General features: G+C 48.6%; 7 protein-coding genes across 7 annotated transcripts; 3 read left to right on the forward strand and 4 right to left on the reverse strand.

Moving 5' to 3' along the window:
• Positions 1-354: 354 nt before the first annotated feature.
• LACBIDRAFT_301823 (uncharacterized protein) lies at positions 355-1,238 on the forward strand (the record flags this gene model as incomplete). Its single annotated transcript, XM_001873630.1, has 3 exons — positions 355-572; positions 640-697; positions 761-1,238. Exon 3 carries the CDS (start codon positions 1,089-1,091, stop codon positions 1,236-1,238), a length of 150 nt encoding a protein of 49 aa, XP_001873665.1. The 5' UTR covers positions 355-572; positions 640-697; positions 761-1,088.
• Positions 1,239-1,247: 9 nt separating this feature from the next.
• LACBIDRAFT_301824 (uncharacterized protein) lies at positions 1,248-2,370 on the reverse strand (the record flags this gene model as incomplete). Its single annotated transcript, XM_001874263.1, has 4 exons — positions 1,248-1,904; positions 1,952-1,987; positions 2,070-2,308; positions 2,358-2,370. 4 exons carry the CDS (start codon positions 2,368-2,370, stop codon positions 1,248-1,250), a joined length of 945 nt encoding a protein of 314 aa, XP_001874298.1.
• Positions 2,371-3,027: 657 nt separating this feature from the next.
• On the reverse strand, positions 3,028-6,279 carry LACBIDRAFT_301825 (uncharacterized protein; the record flags this gene model as incomplete). Its single annotated transcript, XM_001874264.1, has 9 exons — positions 3,028-3,183; positions 3,231-3,532; positions 3,583-3,743; positions 3,794-4,008; positions 4,059-4,799; positions 4,851-4,963; positions 5,017-5,554; positions 5,607-6,021; positions 6,083-6,279. The coding sequence occupies 9 exons, from the start codon at positions 6,277-6,279 to the stop codon at positions 3,028-3,030; spliced, it is 2,838 nt and encodes a 945-aa protein (XP_001874299.1).
• Positions 6,280-6,417: 138 nt separating this feature from the next.
• On the reverse strand, positions 6,418-6,807 carry LACBIDRAFT_243786 (uncharacterized protein; the record flags this gene model as incomplete). Its single annotated transcript, XM_001874265.1, has 2 exons — positions 6,418-6,484; positions 6,542-6,807. 2 exons carry the CDS (start codon positions 6,805-6,807, stop codon positions 6,418-6,420), a joined length of 333 nt encoding a protein of 110 aa, XP_001874300.1.
• A 453-nt stretch (positions 6,808-7,260) lies between these two features.
• On the forward strand, positions 7,261-10,172 carry LACBIDRAFT_301827 (uncharacterized protein; the record flags this gene model as incomplete). The annotated part of the gene is made up of 7 exons (XM_001873631.1): positions 7,261-7,325; positions 7,379-7,497; positions 7,552-8,034; positions 8,087-9,462; positions 9,515-9,736; positions 9,790-9,873; positions 9,924-10,172. 7 exons carry the CDS (start codon positions 7,261-7,263, stop codon positions 10,170-10,172), a joined length of 2,598 nt encoding a protein of 865 aa, XP_001873666.1.
• A 245-nt stretch (positions 10,173-10,417) lies between these two features.
• On the reverse strand, positions 10,418-12,196 carry LACBIDRAFT_181461 (uncharacterized protein). Its single transcript, XM_001874266.1, has 9 exons — positions 12,045-12,196; positions 11,913-11,993; positions 11,791-11,857; positions 11,581-11,744; positions 11,422-11,530; positions 11,223-11,369; positions 10,999-11,166; positions 10,734-10,943; positions 10,418-10,677 (listed from the first exon to the last, which is right to left on the reverse strand). The coding sequence occupies exons 1-9, from the start codon at positions 12,192-12,194 to the stop codon at positions 10,511-10,513; spliced, it is 1,263 nt and encodes a 420-aa protein (XP_001874301.1). The 5' UTR covers positions 12,195-12,196; the 3' UTR covers positions 10,418-10,510.
• A 393-nt stretch (positions 12,197-12,589) lies between these two features.
• Positions 12,590-18,997, forward strand: LACBIDRAFT_291901 (uncharacterized protein; the record flags this gene model as incomplete). The annotated part of the gene is made up of 7 exons (XM_001873632.1): positions 12,590-12,624; positions 12,679-13,552; positions 13,629-13,724; positions 13,778-14,569; positions 14,620-17,679; positions 17,732-18,238; positions 18,291-18,997. 7 exons carry the CDS (start codon positions 12,590-12,592, stop codon positions 18,777-18,779), a joined length of 5,853 nt encoding a protein of 1,950 aa, XP_001873667.1. The 3' UTR covers positions 18,780-18,997.
• Positions 18,998-19,027: the final 30 nt, after the last annotated feature.

Below are 19,027 nucleotides of genomic sequence, written 5' to 3' on the forward strand. Positions count from 1 at the left end.
AAATACCGGAAAGCGAGCTCGAAGCTTAAGCTGGTCACATGTTAACTTACATGGAAATTGGCACATGTGAGCAGTTGTGTAAAACAATATACATAGCTTCGGAGGGAACTCCCCATCCCCTCACTCCTCTACTCGACTATTCCATCCGAGTTCCCAACATAACCCCGACCACCGCCCCAGGGCCACTTTCTTCCTCAATTATTGGCCCACCTGGAAGTGGCAGTGAGAAAGCGCGTCATAGGTCCCAGGCTGTGGTAGATCTTTCTATCGGCTAGACTCGCTAGAGAGCTCTTAAAATACAAATCCACTCACCCCCGTTTCACGACCTACAAAATCACGGTATCCAGGAACCTTACCTTGCGCCCATTTTCCCCATGTGTCCCCGATCCACGGGCTCCAACCGGGCCGTTGGTTCTCGGTGGGTAACAAAGTAAGCCCGAATGGCCATACCCTTGTGTGCGGGATAAGGGGACACATCAAGTGTGCTGAGAGCTCCCCGAGGTAGCTTGCAGGACAGAAGAAGAAGGTCTGATCGAGGAAGTGCTGGAACGACTTCAGAGACTGGGTGCAAAGTAAGTGTATCATGACACCCAATGTCGATACATGTCCCCGTCAAAGTTGATGAAGGTTCCCTCAAAGGTAACGTATCGGAAAGCAAAAGAGGAGACTGTCGTATCTGCCATCAAAGATGATTCCAGTAAGATTTTTGGACAGGCCTTATATGTAACTTGACCATGCCTCTGCTAACGTGTGTGCACAGGTTAGGATAAAAGCCTCTCCTTCTCGAGAGGCCGAGGCGTCTAGCGCAAAAAGCCTGAAGAGAATGTAATTTTACAATTCTCCCCGTCCGTCCGTTGCGCAATGTGCAACTGTAACGACTTCCTTACTCGCAGTCGCAAAGCTCGGCCGTAGGACGAGTCCGGTACTTCAGCGAGACGTCCAGCACTGTTCCAGAGAGCGCAATGTATTGCTTGATGAGGTCAGGCAGCGTGGTGGTTGGAGGGCTTCTAGAAAGGGCAGCCAAAATATGGCGATCGAGCATGGGAGGCCCTGGGTCGTTCTCTTTCGATGGATGTGGGGTTTGAGCAATGATAGAAGATGAGACAGTGGCATATGCCCGCATCGTTCCCTTTGATAACCTGAGTTGGCGGCCAACCAAGACGTTGCCGACGCTACGAAGCAGAGGTTGGAGCATGGTAGAGGTAGATCCAGTGGCTGAGATTATATCATTGGAATAAAATACAAAATTAACCTTTCCCGACATATCTTTGCCTTTCGTACTCCTTCCACAGTGACTTCATCGTCGCCTTACCGCCAGCATCAAGCCCAGAAACCATCATGGCATCCCGACTATGGTCATTCATCGTACTGCACAACGCAAATAATCCGGGGTAAAGTCCTTTCCTCATTTCCAAAGGCAATGCACACAAAGGGTCATTCATGGCTTCTATATACGCCTTCAACACATATGCGGCGTGCTTCGAGAATGGCTTTGCAAGTGATTCCGCTTTTTGCACCTCAATAAGAGATGAATGAGTCCGAACGGTGGTTTTCGTATTCAGTGTCTCGAGCACACGGGCCAAAGCTTTTCCTTCCTGAGGCCCAAGAGGCTGCGCCTTGTTAATCCACCTTGGTTGTGTATCCATCACCAAGTTCGTCTGCTTCGCCCCCAAAGATGGGCGGCAAGCCCTGGTCGTTAACAAGAGCCGCCGCAACACCATCCCCAAATGTGGCAGAGTGGGCGTAACAAGATCTCTTCGGAGACGGATGATAGAACTGGTGATCGCTATGATCTTGTGGAAAGTTTCAATTGAGCTGTGAGCATCGTGGACGTCTGATGGGGCCAGGAATTTGCACAACAGCGACCAAATGCCGCCGATATCCAAAGGTCGCAGCGCTGTCGGCTGGGAAAGGTAAGCAAACATTGGACACGATCAACTGAACGACGTACTCGATCAGAACAATGCTGGGCAATAAAGTCCAAAACCTGTTGCCGCAGTAAGATAGGACCCGAAGTGAAAGTCGTTTGCGACAAAAAGGTGTGAATGCACTGCGTTGCGAATGCTTGCGTGTACTTCAGAGTGTCTTCGGGACACGTCACCATCGCGTCCCCAATAGCCGTGAAGACACGTACTTTGTGGATGATCACGCAAGAGCATTGTGGCCAGATGCACTAGTTGTGCGCGCACATTTGGGGAACTTTCAGCAGCCGACAAGGAGTTCGAGACGAGTCCAAGGACGTGCGAGAAGTCTGTGGGGGACAAAACCTTGCAGATCTTGCCAATGCATTTATCGCTTTGTTGTTGACCTAAATATAGTGTCAGAGGGCATGATCAGCAATGAAAGTCGGAGCTGACCAAGTTGCTGCATCACCGGACAGAAAACAGTGTAGGTGGCAACCGCGAAATCTATTTGTGATGGCTTTTGATCATCGCTACAGAAATGGAATTCCTCCAGCAGTATTGAAAATGTCGCCACGCAGATGGAATCTAGTTTGCCAGAACGAGACGGAATCTCTCCGATCAGAGCAAGCACTCTTGAAACCAGTCTCCGCCCGATAAATGTCGTGTTGGAATCTGGCTTCTCTGAGTATATTGGGGCGTTGATATTGGGGCTGTTACAGACCTTCCTGTTCTAACCAATGACCAAGGGCGAGGAGGGACCTCCAACCGGCCATTAGAATGCCAGCTTCATCAATCATCCTGCTTGATGTCGCATCGTCAATAAGGTTGGAGGTAATCGATTGGAGTAGATATTTTGCTTGATGAACGTGGAGTTTTCGTATGGTTGTTCGAATGTCATCAGTGAACCTTGGACATATCAATACAAACCAAAACGGTATACAAAAATGGCCAAACCTCGCTAGTTCAAATTCCGATACTAGAATGTCAATCATGCGGATAAAACATCGTGCGCGGATGGACGCTGGGTTTTCGAAAACCTTGCAGTGCGAGTACGACACAAAGATTTTCGTTAATAATTCTGTTTGGGTCTTGCAACAAGATCTAAAAACATCCCCGCGGAAGCTCAGATGAAAGGTTCGTCTTTCGTAGGGCCTTGAAAGACGCACAAGAAATATAAATCTATCAAATCGAGTGTAGGAGTCGTCAAAAACTCGGGAAAAGGAGTATTTGATTTTTCTTGATCCAACAAGCGCAGGATGAGATTGGCCAAGTCTGCTGGCTGCCGTAACAATCAGTGAAGCAAAAGTAGCAAGAACGGGTTGTTACAGATTGTTCATTTGAGCCGATATGCAACGCTATCCTTTTCAAAAAGACACGAATGATTGACAAGGCCTCGAAGTTGGCCAAAAGCTCGTCACTGCTGGATGATAAGTGGCTAAGACGACTATCAGCCTTCAATGCCCTTCGAACGAGGTCACTTCGGCTCGTTTTGGTGAAATATTCGGGAGGAGAGAAGAGCAGAAGTCGGTATACCGAAGTGATGTCGGAAATTTGTGAGGATTCCAACTTGTCAGAAGAATCTTCGTCGAGGAATGCAGTGATTTCATCAAGATGTGCTAGAAATACGTCTATGAAATATTAGAAGACATGGTGAGATTCTTTGGAAAACAAAACAAACTTCGCATTATATGGAGTTCCCAAAATTCAGCCGAATGAAGCGTTCGTAAAAGCAGATGCTCTGGCCGGAGTTGCCCTTCAAGATTACAGATTTCCAGAGGAATTTTGACCCTCATAATTACTTTTAGAAGCCGCGTTAGTTGCTCCGGTGTCGCCAGGATTCTAAAACCAAAATCAACATTAAAACACCTTTAAAACAGAATGAACCATACTCGACAGTGGGCAGCCACCGCTCGAGGATCAAGTGCAGCAATGCAAGAGCGCATTCTGCTTTTCCAGGCTGGCCAAAGGTTAAATGATGTGGTTGGCCTGACCAGACAACATCTGATGGAGTGAAACTTCTCTCCAGATATAATAAAAATTTCTCAACGACCACCTGCGAAACAGAAGCATCCATTGCAGAGGCGTAGTGTAGATGATGGCGAAACTGTGTCGGTCTCAGGTATGATACAGAAGGAATGGACATGTTGAACGCACGATTTCAAGGCTGAGCTCGGGTAGAAGTTCATCATCCTCGAGGGCATTCATCATTTTCTTGCTCAATTTTGAGTCGAAGTTGGGTGACAACGCGACATTTGTTGACCTGTCTAAAGTGTATTGAACTTGAAGTGTAGCGGCTGCGATAACCTGAGCAGGCCAAGTATTACTGTCTTGCAGAGCGAGTTTGAGAACTTTGGAGAGTGTCTTCTGCAAGAATGATGCTCGAAATTCTTCTATACATTCGCGAACCTTCTCTTGCGACATTGGTGGTAGGGATTGCGTTGGCAAGGAGAAGAGCAAAGTCGAGGCCAACCTAGCGACTAAGCAGTACGTAACGGCAACACTTTCGGGATCCATATCTTGATATTCCTGCTTCCCAACTGTTTCTTTCTTCTTTACGGATCCCTTGCTTTGTTCCCCGCCTTTCTGATGATCTGCAGCTTTGAACTTGTGCCAGATACTAGACAAAATTTCAAAAGCACTTTTTAACGACGGTAAGCATTGATTTGGGGTCAGGAACTTGAGTGCTTTGGAAAGTCGGGTCAAGTGCAAGGGGTGTAGAATAGGACTGGAAAGACCGATCTGATAGCGTTGTCGACAATCTCTGCAAGATTCTGATTTGCTTGAAAGCAGGCAAGCGAATAGGTTTTCAAGATGAATGTCCATGGTTCTCGTCTTGGTGTAGTAATCGATCATCAACTCAAGAAACCCACGTTGATCTTGATCAACTGCGGAAATCTGGTGTCAACCATTAGCCTTAGTTTGGACTTGACAATGGCCTCGACGCACACATATAAGTTGGGAGAAGATGCGGGGAATCGAAGGAACGATGAGGTCATGGTCAATACGAGCTATTGCGGTAAGGCATCGTAGCGATAAAGTGATTACACCTGTCTGATCCACTGTATCTCTATATCAGTATGGAAGCGTTGTGGAGAGACACTGTTTGACCTACGACTCTGTTCACTAGCCAGAATAGCAATAGACGCTTCAATACTTCGATTGAAAACGCGGTCGACGTCCAGCGTTCTGTCAAATAGGTTTTCTTCCTCGACAATGTCGAGGAGAGCGGCCCTCGTTGTCCACGCCCGTTCGTGGTCATCCGTTTCATCCAAATAAACTTGACAAGACGTGAAGAAACCCATTCCTGCAGCATGCAGTTGATTCAACGCAGTGCCGGCTTGTTGCTGGGATCCTTGGCCAAACAAAGCACTGCGATATTTCGATATTGACTGAATATATTGTGAGAACAGCTTGGGAAGCGCTTCCAAAATAAAAGGTTTGTGTGATTTCCCGAGGTTGTCAAATGCATCAAAAATTGTATTTTCCACCTTTACGTCTTGCGATTGACGCAGAATCTCAAGATTGAAGAGGGTCTCAGCACCAGCGCTGAATATGATCTCGTGAAATGCAGCATCTTGCGTAGCATTAATAGGCGATTCAATACATTTCAACCAGTGGGGAAGGTAGGATTGGACGAAAGTGCTGTACATCTGTTTCAGAGAAGTTTTAGCATGCTCGAACTTCACTGTAAGACCTAGATACCTTTTTCTTTCCCGAAGAAATCGCTAAAGAGTTACGGTATGACTTGGAAAGAAGAGCTCCAATTTTGGAGAATCCTTCAGTTGGCCCAGTTTCCTCAAATATCTGGAGAAAAGTTCCCCAACAATCTAGTAGCAATTCGGTATTCATCTTGTTGAGTCCTACAGGCCAAAGAAGAAAGAGACAGGAGTGAACAACCGAGATAAGCTGCTCCAAATCATCTGGCCTAGCCTCCTTGAGCAAAGTGAGAAAAGAGAGGAGGATTACGCTGATGGGTATGCGGAGGAGCAATGCAGAGAGCCATGTTTTTGGTAGACGTGAAGTGGAGCCTTCTTGAGCTTGGGAAGCATTGTCTTGCGAAGAAATCACGTCTAAAAGGAGTTTCCAGTACCGTATGTCGATCAAGGGGTTGGCTGAGCTAGCGAAAGAATATGACGCTGAGAATTTGAATGACAGGTGAAACGACCGAATGCACGCACAATCCTCTAGTCCTTTCTTTCATAAATTTAGTGAGCACCCAATCTGCGACCACTTCCGACTTGCATGGTACATGGAAAGACGCGTCGTCCCAAGCCCGCCGTGCAATCTCAATTTTGAAGGGACCTCCAGCGATTGGTGGATCAGAGGCTGCCTTCAAGGCTCGCACAAAACCCTGGGACGTTTGTGCATCCGTCATTTTTGAAAGGAGTTGACGCGGACGCCCTGTGCTGGGGGTTACTCAGAAGTATGCACAAAAAGTGCAGACACTTCCACTCGAAACCAATTTTTAGACCCTAACCTTAACTTTGGGCTACAATCTCGTACATACATGACCCTATGTGGACCCTTTCTTGTTCTGTTTATCCGTCCATTCTAACCAAGATCCCTTATAGTTGAGGATGCTGTTGAGACGGGAACATATCAGTCACCAAATATTGAAATGTCGAAAGTTGTAGTACGCAGTATATCCATTTCGCTTGGCGACGTCACTTGCTGTTGTGCTACGCATACCACTTCGGCAGTAGAAGGTTACTTCCTGGTCCGGCTTGGGCTTTTCAAACCCAAATTTCTCCTTGAAGGTCTCAGGCGGCATGTGAAGGGCACCCGCAAGGACGGAAAGTGGAATGTTAACGGCTGATGGGATCATTCCTTGCATGGTTTCTTCCGGTTCACGAACATCGATTAAATACGAGTCCTGAAAACACGTCGCCCCCTCGCCTTGCATTGCAACTGAGTAGATTACGCACCGGAGTCGGATTCTCCGTCTTTGGAACCAGCTCCGCATATGTCAATACCTTCGCATCCCAATCCCTCTGCATGTCATCTTGTCGTTTTAGTGCATCCTTTCTAGTTTGTTGTTCTGGTGTTAACGGAGGTTTGGGTGTTTGAGTAGAATTGTAGCGAATGGAGTGTAGTGCAATTGAGCGAGAGGTGATAGATGTTCGTTGAGGAACAAATCTCGCAGACCGTACAAGGGTAGTTCGGAACATGGTTGCGTCGAGTATCTGACAAGTTTGTCCATAATGGCATCCTCGGAATTTGCCGGAGTGCTGACAAAGCCTATGACTGGCGGTCAAGTGCAATTTGGTTGCAACACTCACATTACTTGCATACGAAGACGAGATTTGCTCATATTCTTCTTGAGTCTCTCTTTGCAAGTAAATATCAAGGATCTGTTATGATATTTGACCCATCCTCAATCCCACATCTCAAGCCATGGCTCGTTAGGACTCTGGAACCAATGTACGTGTGCTTCTTCTCAATTTTAAACTTTCACTCATTCAACTCCTTCACAGATGCGACGCTGAACCCGGAGCCCTTGCTGATTATATTCTTGCCCTACTAAAACATAATGTGCCAGAAAGCGAGATGAGGAAGGAGCTGGCAGTTCAACTCGATGAATTTCTGGAAAAAGGTCTATTTCGACGCTTCCTTCTCCAGTTTTGCCTTGTTAACACCTTTTGTTTAGAATGTGCTTCCTTTATTGATACATTATTCACCGTTCTTAGGACGAAATCTTATTTACCCTACGGCGCTACTCCTTCCTCACCGTCCTTCGCCTTAAAATCCCTTGATAATGGCATTCCGATCCCTCTCGACGGTTTATTGAATAATGCAATGTCAACCTCTTCGCCGGAACGAACTCGCAAACGAAGTGTTACGAATGACGAGCGTGATGGACGTCCACCAGCAAAAGGGCCAAGATTGAACTCCGACGGACAGTTTTCGCGTTATGGCAACGGAAATGGTCGAACAGATGTTCGGTCAACGGGGGGTTGGGGAGGCCACATTGAAAGGCCGCAGGCTATGGGTTACAGAGACACGGGCATGGACGGATATGGGCTACCAATCGGTGGAGGAATGGGGATGCATGGAGGTCCAATGAATGGCAGACAACCGCAGGCGTATCATCCCCCCGATCAAAAACGAGGAATCTGTCGGGACTACCATAGTGCGTATGTTATTTTTTGATGTCGCTATACCCTCATTCTCCTTTTCGTCAGACAACGGCTACTGTGCTCGCGGAGCCATGTGCAAATATAGCCACGGAGACGATGCTGTCGTGCCAGGGCAGTTGTATCCAATGAGTGGACCTACTGGTGGGATGCCCTTTCTTCCAATGTTTCCAGGGGCTCCAGGCGTCGTACCATTTGGTTCCAGTGCGGTCTACGATCCTCACGAAGCACGAATGGATTTAAGACCGCCTAACCGCACTCATCAACGCGCGCCATTGTTGCCTCGTATTCAACAGGAGGATGGAAGTCGTGTTGTACACCCCGTCAACGCTTCCGGGGAGCTCCCTGTCATTCAAGACCTGACACCCAGTTTGCCTCCTGACTCGACCACAGCTCAGTCTGAACCTGAATCCAAGTCTCAATTCCATTCGCCACATCAACAACACATACACCAACAGCCCCACCAATTACCTCAAATGCCTCAGATGGATAACTTTGACTATGGTGGCGTGCCAGGTCCGATAAACGGGCATAAGATGTACATGCCCATGGGAGCACCTATGGATGTTGAAGTGAGTGGCTCGGAGATGAGGGGTTCAACACAAAGCAGAGGCAATTTTCGTAGTCGTGGGGGAGGAGGTGGCAGAGGGACGTTTGGTGGAGAGGTACACAACTTCCGTCCGGAACGTCGAAATGACAAGACTCTCGTGGTGGAGAAGATCCCAGAAGATAAGCTATCGTTGGAACAAGTTAACGGATGGTTCAAAAAGTTTGGCACCGTTACGAATGTTGCTATCGATTCTATGAACGCCAAGGCATTGGTCAGCTTCTCGACGCATGAAGATGCCCATGCTGCGTGGAAGTCCGAAGACGCTGTCTTCGGAAATCGATTTGTCAAGGTCTTTTGGCATCGGCCAATGGAAGGCCATGGCCAGGTTGGTGCCCGAATGCTAGCCGCTTCCGCACCATTAGTGGCGAACATTTCTGCCAAGGAAACTTCAACTCGACCTACGGCAGTCACTTCGACCACTGCCGCTTCGTCTTCGTCATCGACAAGTAGTCGCAAGTTGTCAGTCACGCCTTCCGCTACGGCTAACGCCCTTGCGGCAAAACAGCAGCTGCTTGAACAGCAGATTGCTGAACAGAAGTCCCTAATGGCATCTTTAGCAACGGCCTCCGCAGAGGAGAAAAAGACCATTATGGCCAGGCTGCGGAAATTAGGGGAAGAGATGACCACTACACCCACCGTACCCGCCCGTGTCCCGTCCCCGAGCGGCGCCAAAAAATTGACTCCCAAGCAAGATGTGCACGACCGGAAGGAGCGAGAGCGGCTTGACAAGGAGCTTGAGATGCACAGTGCTGTCGCGGAAGGTGAGGATAACGCTGAGGATTTAAAGACAAAATTGGAGAGGCTCAAAGCCGAGGTGCGATCACTTTATGAAGCTTTTGGTTCTTATTATTGAAGATCTATTCTAGGCAGCTAGTTTGGGCATTGCTGATACAAGCACAGAGCAGTCATGGGGCGGGTCCCACCGCGGATATCGAGGCCGTGGGCGGGGCCGCAGTTTCTTTCGCGGTGCTACCGCCATGCGTGGTGGTCCGCCACGAGCTAGTATGAAACTCGACAATCGACCGAAGAAGTTGCTAGTTAAGGGTGTGCGTGAAGAAGGCCTACAAGCACTGCGTGATTGGTATGAGGTTAGTTCAAGTCTCGTATACAACCAAATGGTGCAGATGCTAATGAATAGCAGACGACAGGCCAAATGGAAGCCACCGAGCAAACCGATGGTGGAGATGTAATCGTCTCTTTCAAAAGTCGGGCGTCGGCGGAACAGGTTTGGCTGGTTATTAACAGTTGCTACTTCGTTCTGACCTTCTGATTCAGGGACTAGCCAAAGGCAACAGTATTCCAACAATTGGTTCAGTACAGATTACATGGTACACCGGTAAACAGGGGGGCAATGGAGCACCTGCTGCGAGCCCTCAACCAACTAAACCCAGTGCTACGCCCCTTAGGGAAAGCAGGGAATTGAAGTCACCAGAAATCCCCGAATCCCTATTGCAAGAGGAGGAAGTTGTCGCTAGTGGTTGGGGCGGGGATGGGGACGATGGTGATGGCATGGGCATGCTTTGAATAAGAAAATTGCTCGTTTTCTCTTTCACATCTGTACAGTTCTATTTCACATTACTGCTTGGGCTTGTGCAATGCCGTTTGCTATCAAAAGTTGACCCCTCCACCTCTTTCTTTTCCCGACTGCTTCAGTCTGTTCCATGAATGAGCGGGTTGTAACGGAAGTACATTTAACAAGATATCATAGAATTAGACTTGGGTCCAACACGCTGGAAAGCGAAATCTGTTCTATTTTCGCCTGGGTCAGCCCTATAGTCTGTGCAGGTAGTATTCGTATAAAAAGCGACCGAGTATTGTCAGGGAAAATTTAAATAGATGTCTCCTCCATTTAGATAGATCTGTCATACAACAACACTCCATTCGCTAGGAATGGCACCTGTCTGTCTGCCAACTAACTCTTGCCAGATTGGCCTTGAAATGGGACCCATTCCGTCTGACCCAGTTGGTATCAGCACATCTTCGCCAAGGTAACCGATCCTGTCCACGGGACTGATGACAGCAGCGGTGCCTATGAGGAATAAAGTGTCAATTTCGGAGAAGGCGATAGGTAACGGAGTAGCGGACCTGCACCGAAGAGTTCTACGAGGCTTCCAGACATTGAGGCATCTTTAACCTCCCGCATTGTAACAGGCCGCTCTGAAACGGTAAGCTTTTCGGGCAGGTTTTCAAGCCGGTGGGTTCCGGCCGAATGCGCTCGAGCGAGGGCAAGTACGGAGTCACGGGTTACACCGGGAAGAATCATTCCGTCGAGTGGGGGCGAAACGAGTTCCATAACTAAGAATACCATTGATCACTGCTAAAGATTGACGGTGGTTCAAAAATGACCAACCTCCATCAGCCTTCTTGAAAACAACAAACAAGTTCATTGTTCCGACCTCGGTAAGGTAGTGCTCAGGCCCATGGAGCCACAGATTCTGAGCGTATCCAAGGGCAGCCGCTTCTTTTTGTGGGAGAATCCCTGGTGCGTAATTAACTCCCAATTTATAAGCACCGGTTCCTTACGAATCTGAGGGTAAGCTGGGGTAGCATTGCGAGTTCGAGGGGCATTCTTACCACCAGGTGTGGCACGAACATACTCGGTGGTGCCGAAAAGCGACACTGGTTTGAACCCGTCCGGATAGTATGGACCAACGGGGCTGAGGATGACGAAAAGAAGAGCTTCATTTGGAGGTCCGACTCCAACTGCCCGTTGCGTTCCAACTAGATCACATATAATGAGTTATAGGCCTGTGATCAAGCAAGAAATGCCCACTCATGGTGGGGCGAACATATAAACTATGTCCAGGTTCCTTGGGTATCCAACTTTTATCGATCCGAATGAGTTCCTTGATAGTTTCGAGAAGCGCTTCGCCGTCAAAGTTCTAGTTGAAGCCATTAACATTTTAAAGGTTGTCGGAAAGGATATTCATACCGGCAATGCAATACGTGCAGCGCTGGTGTTCATGCGTTTCATATTCATGTCTGGTCTAAATAATGTTACCTGTCCATTTTCGTGTCTATAGGCCTTCATGCCCTCAAAGATGGTCTGGGCGTAATGCAATACGGTGCAACTGGGTTCCAAAGACAGTGGGCCATCTTCAAAAAGTTAAGATAAAGTTGCTAGGGAAAAACAGATACCGACAAGGTTGAATTCGAGGTACGCCCCATCCTGATATCACATTCCATGGTATAGTTAGCATATGGTCAGTCTGTCCCCACATGTCAATTAAAATTTCGCAAGGAAGGCACCTGCTCAGCACTCACAAATGTGTGGCCGAACTTCAAGCTGGAGGATGGTGGTGGGGTGCCTGGCTTCTGATTCTTCACGATTTCGAGCCTAGAAGGCTAAAAGCACCATATGTGTTGAATTTGGTTGAGTGAGGATGAATCACTCACGTCGATGTCAGCGAGTGTGTTGCCTACTCCGCTCATGAATCGGATGTTATTCGTAGCAGAAGAGCGCCAGGCATGTATGGCCCAATTATTGGTACAGAATGCAACGGCTTTTGACGAGGGATGAAATGCTCGTCGGAGACCGAGCGACATGGTCGATGGTTCAGACAAGTTCCGACAGTGACACTGACAGAAACGCGTCTGGTCACATACTGTGGTGGCAATACGCGCGCCGAAGGATCCGTTTCGGCGACGGACCCCGGCGTGATGCGCAACATTTCAAAAATTTATGGGGCTCCTGGAGTACCCAATCTGAGCACCCGCAGGGGCCGAAAAAAACTCGACTAAAATTTGCTAGAAATTTCATTATTTTTAGTAACAACCCGGCGTTATGCGTTACGTTGACTGCCATAAGTAGTAGCCATACAGTTCGGTACTACAATAAGTAGACACCTGAACTCTGTCGCTGACTACATAGAAAATAAAGGTGTGAGAGCAATCAGAATTAGTCAAGAGGTAATGCTATTGTGATTGCTGGCCCGGGGAATATGGTGTTTGAATTTTGGTGGAATGATATTTGTTTGTACGTACATTTTGTTCTGTCACCATCAAGAAATTCCTTCTTCCCCATACGTAGGCGAGTCTCTGGTTGTGGACGTGCTGCCTTGACGCGTCCTTCGTCGCCATCCTATACCCATTTCTCTTTCTTTTGGGAAGCTCCGTATACCACTCCTCGGCGACCGTTGCTTGCCAGCACTCACGAAATACCCATTGCCATACCTCTACACAACACGATGGCAAGGCCTCGAGAACACTTGCCCCGGCTCAATATTCCGCAGAATTTGAGCATGCAACAACCGGTGGGCGGGCAGGGCGCGTTCTCCCCAGCACTCCCAACTAGTCTCCAGCAAGGCTATCATCCCCCATATCCCATGCACAGCTCACTTCAAACTCCCATGCAAGCATTCTTCATTCCTCAAGCCCCATCAGCCCCGGGTCGCCCAACACACCAGAGCAATGCCAGCGTCGCCCATTTCACCGCTGCTGGAATTCATCCTCTTAATACCTTTACTCCTGTCACAGGCCATTTTCCTCGTCCTTCCGTGATGCTGGGACCGCCTCCTCCCTTTGTGGGACAGCAATCATCTGGTCATCCATTCCCAAACCGTAACAGGAGGCAGCCCAGTATTGGTGGGCCGCCAAAAGCAGTTCTTGGCGGTCCTTCTCGTAAACTTAGTCCCTTGCCCACCGTCGCCGTCGTACCCATGGCTCCCTCGCCGACCCCTCAGAAGGTAAAGAAGGTAGTTGTGAACTTTCCCAAAGAGACCGTACCTGGTGAAGATGGCCAACCCCCGACGCGTCCATCGTGGGCTAGATCACCACTCATGAATAACTTCGTTTACCGTGATCAAGACGTTCCCCCGGTCGATTTGCAGACAAAAGAGCTCTTTCCCCCTGACTCGTGGAGATTTGAAATGCCTGATACTGTTGACGTTTTTCTGCCAGGAAAGGTAATCTTCATGTCATTCCTGTGAATCATCATCTCATCGCAAGTTTGTTTAGCTTGCTTGGGACGCTATTAAACAGCAAGCTATTGAAGCGAAGCTCGAAATGCTGGGAGTAGAACGTGGTTCAGGAAGTAATATTCCTTTCATTCACGCTCCTCATGCTCGGGCTGCATCGGTTCGTTGACCTCATGTTTTACACGTGTTTCGTGTGTATTCACACTCCCTTAGATATCATCTCCCGCGGATCCTGCTCTCTTATTCTTCAAATTAAATAAGCTCCAGCAATCTCTGGACGTCTCGTCGGGTGGCAACTCTTTGTCAAACTCGCCTCAGCCACTCTTCGGGCTCTCGCCACCACCACGGTCCCGATTTATAACCAATCGTCACGGCCACAGTATGTCGCTGGCTCAACCCCCGTCCTACCGACCTCCATTCTTCGATGCTCCGCCCCCAGTGTTCAATCCCTTTGGGCCGAATGCAACCCTTGCATCTGATCAGGATGTGCCAGAGAATTCTACACATTCGGCCGTGACTGAGAGTATTCACGCTCCTCAAGGTCGTATCCCAGTGACAATAGCTTCTTTGGCCCCTCCACCGTTGTCGGCTGTCCCTCGCTCAGACAGCCGCCCTGATTTTATCCGTGGGTTTGGTTTGGACATACCGGAGGAAGAGGAAGAAGAAGTGCAACAAGACGAAGTTCAGGACGACGGTGATGGTGAAGCCACTCAAGACATGGAGCTGGAAGAGAGCGGAACCAATGATTTCGAAGGCGCTAGCACAACTGCGCCTCATAGCAGACTTCATTCGCGTCATGTGTCAAGGCTTTCTGCAGCTCTTTCCCTCCGCTCGGTGGGTGGGAATCTAAATGCCATTTTTGGAGAGGATGATGCGGTTCAGGACGACGGAGCCACTCATCCAGAGCAACATTTAGGTCGGAATGACGTGGATGTGGAGGACGCTATCGGGGAATGGACCGGATCTGAAGATGTTTATCTTGGTAACGAGAGTTCCGATAATGAGGTACGTAACTGACGGCATCGACGAGCCTATGACAAACTGATTGCTTTCAGAGTATTGGTGAATGGTCAAATCCATCTGACGAGGAACGAGCGAGGCGTGAACGTGTCCGACGTCGTATGAATCGCACAAATGCTCAGCAACTGGACCAACCAAGGCGCATACCAAATTTCCCGCGCCCTCCAGAAAACACAATGATGTTTTCCTCTTGCAGAGACGACGATATGGTTTCTAATCCAAGTGAAGAAAATCTCGTCCTTCAGAGTCAAACAGGGTTTTCGAGTAAAGGCGGTCTTTCGCCCCTCCCGCATTCTCGTGTAGCGTCTGCGCAATACTCGCTACATGACCCGGCTATGGCACATTCCCGCGCCCATTCCGAAAACTTCCAGTATCCGAATATTACAAATCACCAGTCGCAACCTTCTCTTGGTAGAAGAGATTCTCTCAACCCCTTCGCGAAACCATTTGTGTTTGGCAAACCCCTCGAGTCTTCTGGTTCTGGTTCCTGGGAGGGTAACAGCGGGGCTCCAAACGCACCTCTGCTGAGTCACTCCCGTCTTCCATCATTTGGTAAACCATTAAATGTTGCCGCACCCGAATTCAAACCTGGAGGCTTCACCTTCAGACCGCCAGCGGGAGTACCTCAGATGCCCGCCCCTGCGACCGGATTCCCTCAAGACTCTATCGCACCAGTTGAAAACCCTGAAAGCTCTCCCTTCAAGGTTCAAGGACGAGAAAAGAGGCAACGCCGTGGCTCCAGTGGTTCCATGGAAGAGGGAGATAGTATGACATCCTTCAGATTCCCGCCAAATTTAGAGTCTCCTCGAAGTATCCGGCATACGACATCTATATCTGGCTCACGGCATAAACTCAACCCGTCCGCTGAACCCTTTACATTTGCTGGATTCTCCGCCGTTGCCACTCTACCTTACGTGCCAAAGGCCATCAGCCAACAAGACGCTGCTCCAGAATTTGGAGAGGAAACATTCAATGACAAAGGCACAACCAAGGCGGAGGAAAATGAAGACAATCAGACTCAAGACTTGAACTTACCCTCTACCGCTAAACCGAAGCGTGCACCGATACCTCTCGATTTTAAGCACCCTGTTTCTAGCAATACTGTCCCGGCTGGTTTGTTCAAAGCGTTGGTCAATAATGGCGATGAAAGAACTCGCCGAGCTGTGCGTTCTCGACTTAGCTCTCGGGAAATATTTGACCACCTCAATCGCCCTTCGATGGATGACATACATGTTCCTCCCATCGCAAACCAAACTTCGCGTAGTCGACACGTCACAGATCCGGGCGATCGACCAAACTCAGCAGGAGATGAAGACATTTTTGGCTCGTCAAGACGCACGACTCACACGCGTCGTAGATCCTCCTTACCTGATGCCCTTCGTGATGACAATTCATCTATTTCAGGAGTATCTGTGGCACCTCAGGATCTGACAAGTCGGATGGAGATACATAAGATTGAACATGTGCTGGGTCAACTTTTGGATGATAAGCTCACCGCACTGCGTCAGGATCTGTCAAAACGGGAGCACAACGATGCTCAGGGTTTGACACCAACAACAGAGGCTATGATTGCCGACGTGGTTTCATTGTTCCGTACTCAACTTCAAGAATCAGCTGGCCGCAGCCTGGAGGATAGTCAGATGGATGCTCGTGGCGAGATGGATTTCGAATTGATCAAAGACGTTGTTGAGGAAGGCCACAGAGAGATTTTGTCGGTTCTCAAGGCCCAACTGCAAGAGTTGTTTGAACAACTCCCTAATCGCCCTGCCGATAACAGCTTCCAAGACATAGTCCCTATTGTTGAACAGGTTGGTAGCAACACGACGCAAGCTGTTATAGAAGCCATCTCAGAATATTCCGTTCGCCAAGAAGCCATTGGACGTGTTATCCCTGCTCGAGAACGCGATGCTCTGTTGGAACAACTTATCTCTGTCCTTAACCCAATGTTGGCCTCAATGCAAACCGACCCTATCGACTATGAGTTCCTAACGACTCATCTCACCCAGGCAGTCAAGCCGCACATTTCGCAGCTCATTGACTTGGCCTCCGATAAACGCGAGACTGCTGGTCTCATCGTGGACAGAATCTTGCCTCTGCTACCCAATTCCACAGTCGATACGGACGCAATTACGTTGCAATTAATCGCGGAGGTCCGCCGCGCCATCGCTCCCATTGACGCCTTTGAAATCAAGGAACAAGTAGCAGACCTTGTAGTGGAACGCTTAGATTCACGTCTCGCTGTTCGAGATAAGGCGTTCAACATCGATACCGTTACTGGCAAAGTTACGAACGGCGTGGCAGGGTTGTTGGAACCATTGCAAAGAGTTCCGACAACATTGGACCAGGTGGTCGCTTCACAGGATGCGCTCACTACGCAACAAAATGAGTTAAGCACGCTTCACAATACGATAGCCACCGCTTTGTCTGAGCTTCCCTCTCAACTTGATTCTTGCCTGGCAACTCTTCAGACAACTCAACAAAACATTTTCGGTAAACTCGAGGCTGGAATCATCTCAGCATCTCAGCCTAATGACGGCATTATTGAGCTCAAGTCCACAGTTGAGGGCTTGTCTGCGAACTACCAGACTCTAAACCATGGCAACGATGAACTCATAGCGATGCACAAGCAAGTTTTGGACAAAATAACCGTCCTGCCTGATACCTTGTCTACCAAAATGAATGCAGTACACAAGAGTCTAGCTGAAATGATCACTTCCCGCGATATCTCGAAGCGAGAAGTGGATGAACTCCGCAAACTCAACAATGACTATCAAGTTCAACTAACAAAAGCCCGCGCAGCTCATGGACAAGTTCGGGTAGAGAAGGATGTCTTGAATGAGAGGCTTGGCGTCGTTGAGGGAGAACGTGATCATCTAAAAGTGCAGGTCGCTGAACTACAATCCTCAGCCAAAGCGAGGGCAACGGAAACCTCAACCCTGGAGTCTCGAAATTCAGAACTTGAAGAAGCACTTTCGAAGGCGCTAGCGCGGCTCCAATCAGCTGACGTCGCAACACAAGCAAACCAGCAACGTATTGCCGACTTGGAAAAAATTAACAGGGAGTTGGTGGCTGATAAACAGGCTTCGAAGTCCAAGGTCTGTTAAACATCGATATACTCTTTAAACTAATTTTGATTTATTTTGGCAGGTGGAGTCCTTGGAGTTGCAGGTCACCTTTGCGTCACGCGATAAGGAAAGTGCTGTCCAGGCACTAGAAGCTCTCCAAAAGCAGCACGATACACTTGCATCGCAGCAAACGCATTGGGACGATTGGCGACGCGCTTCCGAAAAGATCGATATGCTTACCAACTTGATTGGCCAAGCTGATAATGATGAGCTGAAAGAACTTCGTAGGAATCGAGAACGTAGCAAAGCCCTCGAGGGAGAGCACACTACACTACAAAAACGCTTCAAGGATTTAGAAGTCAAGGTATCTAACAGTGAACGGGCGGCTACTACTGCGCGGCAAAGTTTAGCACAAGCCCAGCAACGTTCTGCTGAATGGGAACGACGGGCCAAGGAGTACGAAGGTCAATTGGAAATGACGCAAACTAAATTGGATCAAGCCGAACAAATTCAAGCCCAGCTTGACGCTGATTACTCTTTGATGAAGCTCCAATTTGAGGAACGCGAGGCTGATGACCGCTTAGCGAAGGTATATATCTATCTATCAGAACTTTTCAAGTTAAGCTCACTTTTTCTCTCAGGATCGCGAAAACAAAATGCGGGATCAAATATCTGCTCTGGAGAGCAAAGTCAGAAATCTTCAAACGGAGCTCCTCGAAGCAAAGACCTCCAAGGCCCCAATTCCTAACAGGAACATCACAAACGGTAATAGCCATCCTCCCCCTCGACCTGATTCTCGAGCGAGCACGATCTATGATGGTCGCTCAATCACGCCGAACCGTCGCATATCCACGTATTCGACCACAAGTGGAAGAACCAATACACCACCGCAAGCCTCTGTTTGGCAATCTATGCACGCTCCCACTAACACCAACATCGTTAGCAAACACGTAACATCATCGGCCAGCATCCATGCCCCTAAGAGTAGATACCCCCCTCTTGGTCCATCCACTCCCAAAGCGCGGCGCCCAGCCTACCCGTCGTCATATAATCGAGCAGCAGCACCATCGCCGACTCCGAGCACCGTGTCCGCAGCTCCCACACAGGGCGAGGATGGCTGGTGGTCATGATAACGATTATTTTTGATTAATGTTGATTCAATTTTTTTTTACTGTCTTGCATATCTCAATGACTTTTGCTGCTCTCCCATGCATATTACTTGCTCAAATATCTCCATATAATCTATACCACCCATCGCTTCCTACATACTCACATTCTTTTCAACGTTTTTTTGTTCTCACTATAATCATCTTCTAGCGGATTTGTAAATATACCTACCCTCGTTCAACGTTTGTGCTACACTGTACACTGGGGAATA

This window comes from Laccaria bicolor, genomic scaffold (assembly GCF_000143565.1).
Source record: "Laccaria bicolor S238N-H82 LACBIscaffold_1 genomic scaffold, whole genome shotgun sequence".
Taxonomy (NCBI): domain Eukaryota; kingdom Fungi; phylum Basidiomycota; class Agaricomycetes; order Agaricales; family Hydnangiaceae; genus Laccaria; species Laccaria bicolor.

Bases quoted from the DNA above. Each gene is read 5' to 3' on its own strand.
- LACBIDRAFT_181461 (XM_001874266.1), bottom strand. From the start codon at position 12,194: ATGTCGCTCGGTCTCCGACGAGCATTTCATCCCTCGTCAAAAGCCGTT. The intron at 11,858-11,912 runs GTGAGTGCTGAG...ATGTGGGGACAG, and splicing joins TGAAGTTCGGCCACACATTT to ACTGACCATATGCTAACTAT. The intron at 11,745-11,790 runs GTCGGTATCTGT...AACTTTTTGAAG, and splicing joins CGTACCTCGAATTCAACCTT to ATGGCCCACTGTCTTTGGAA.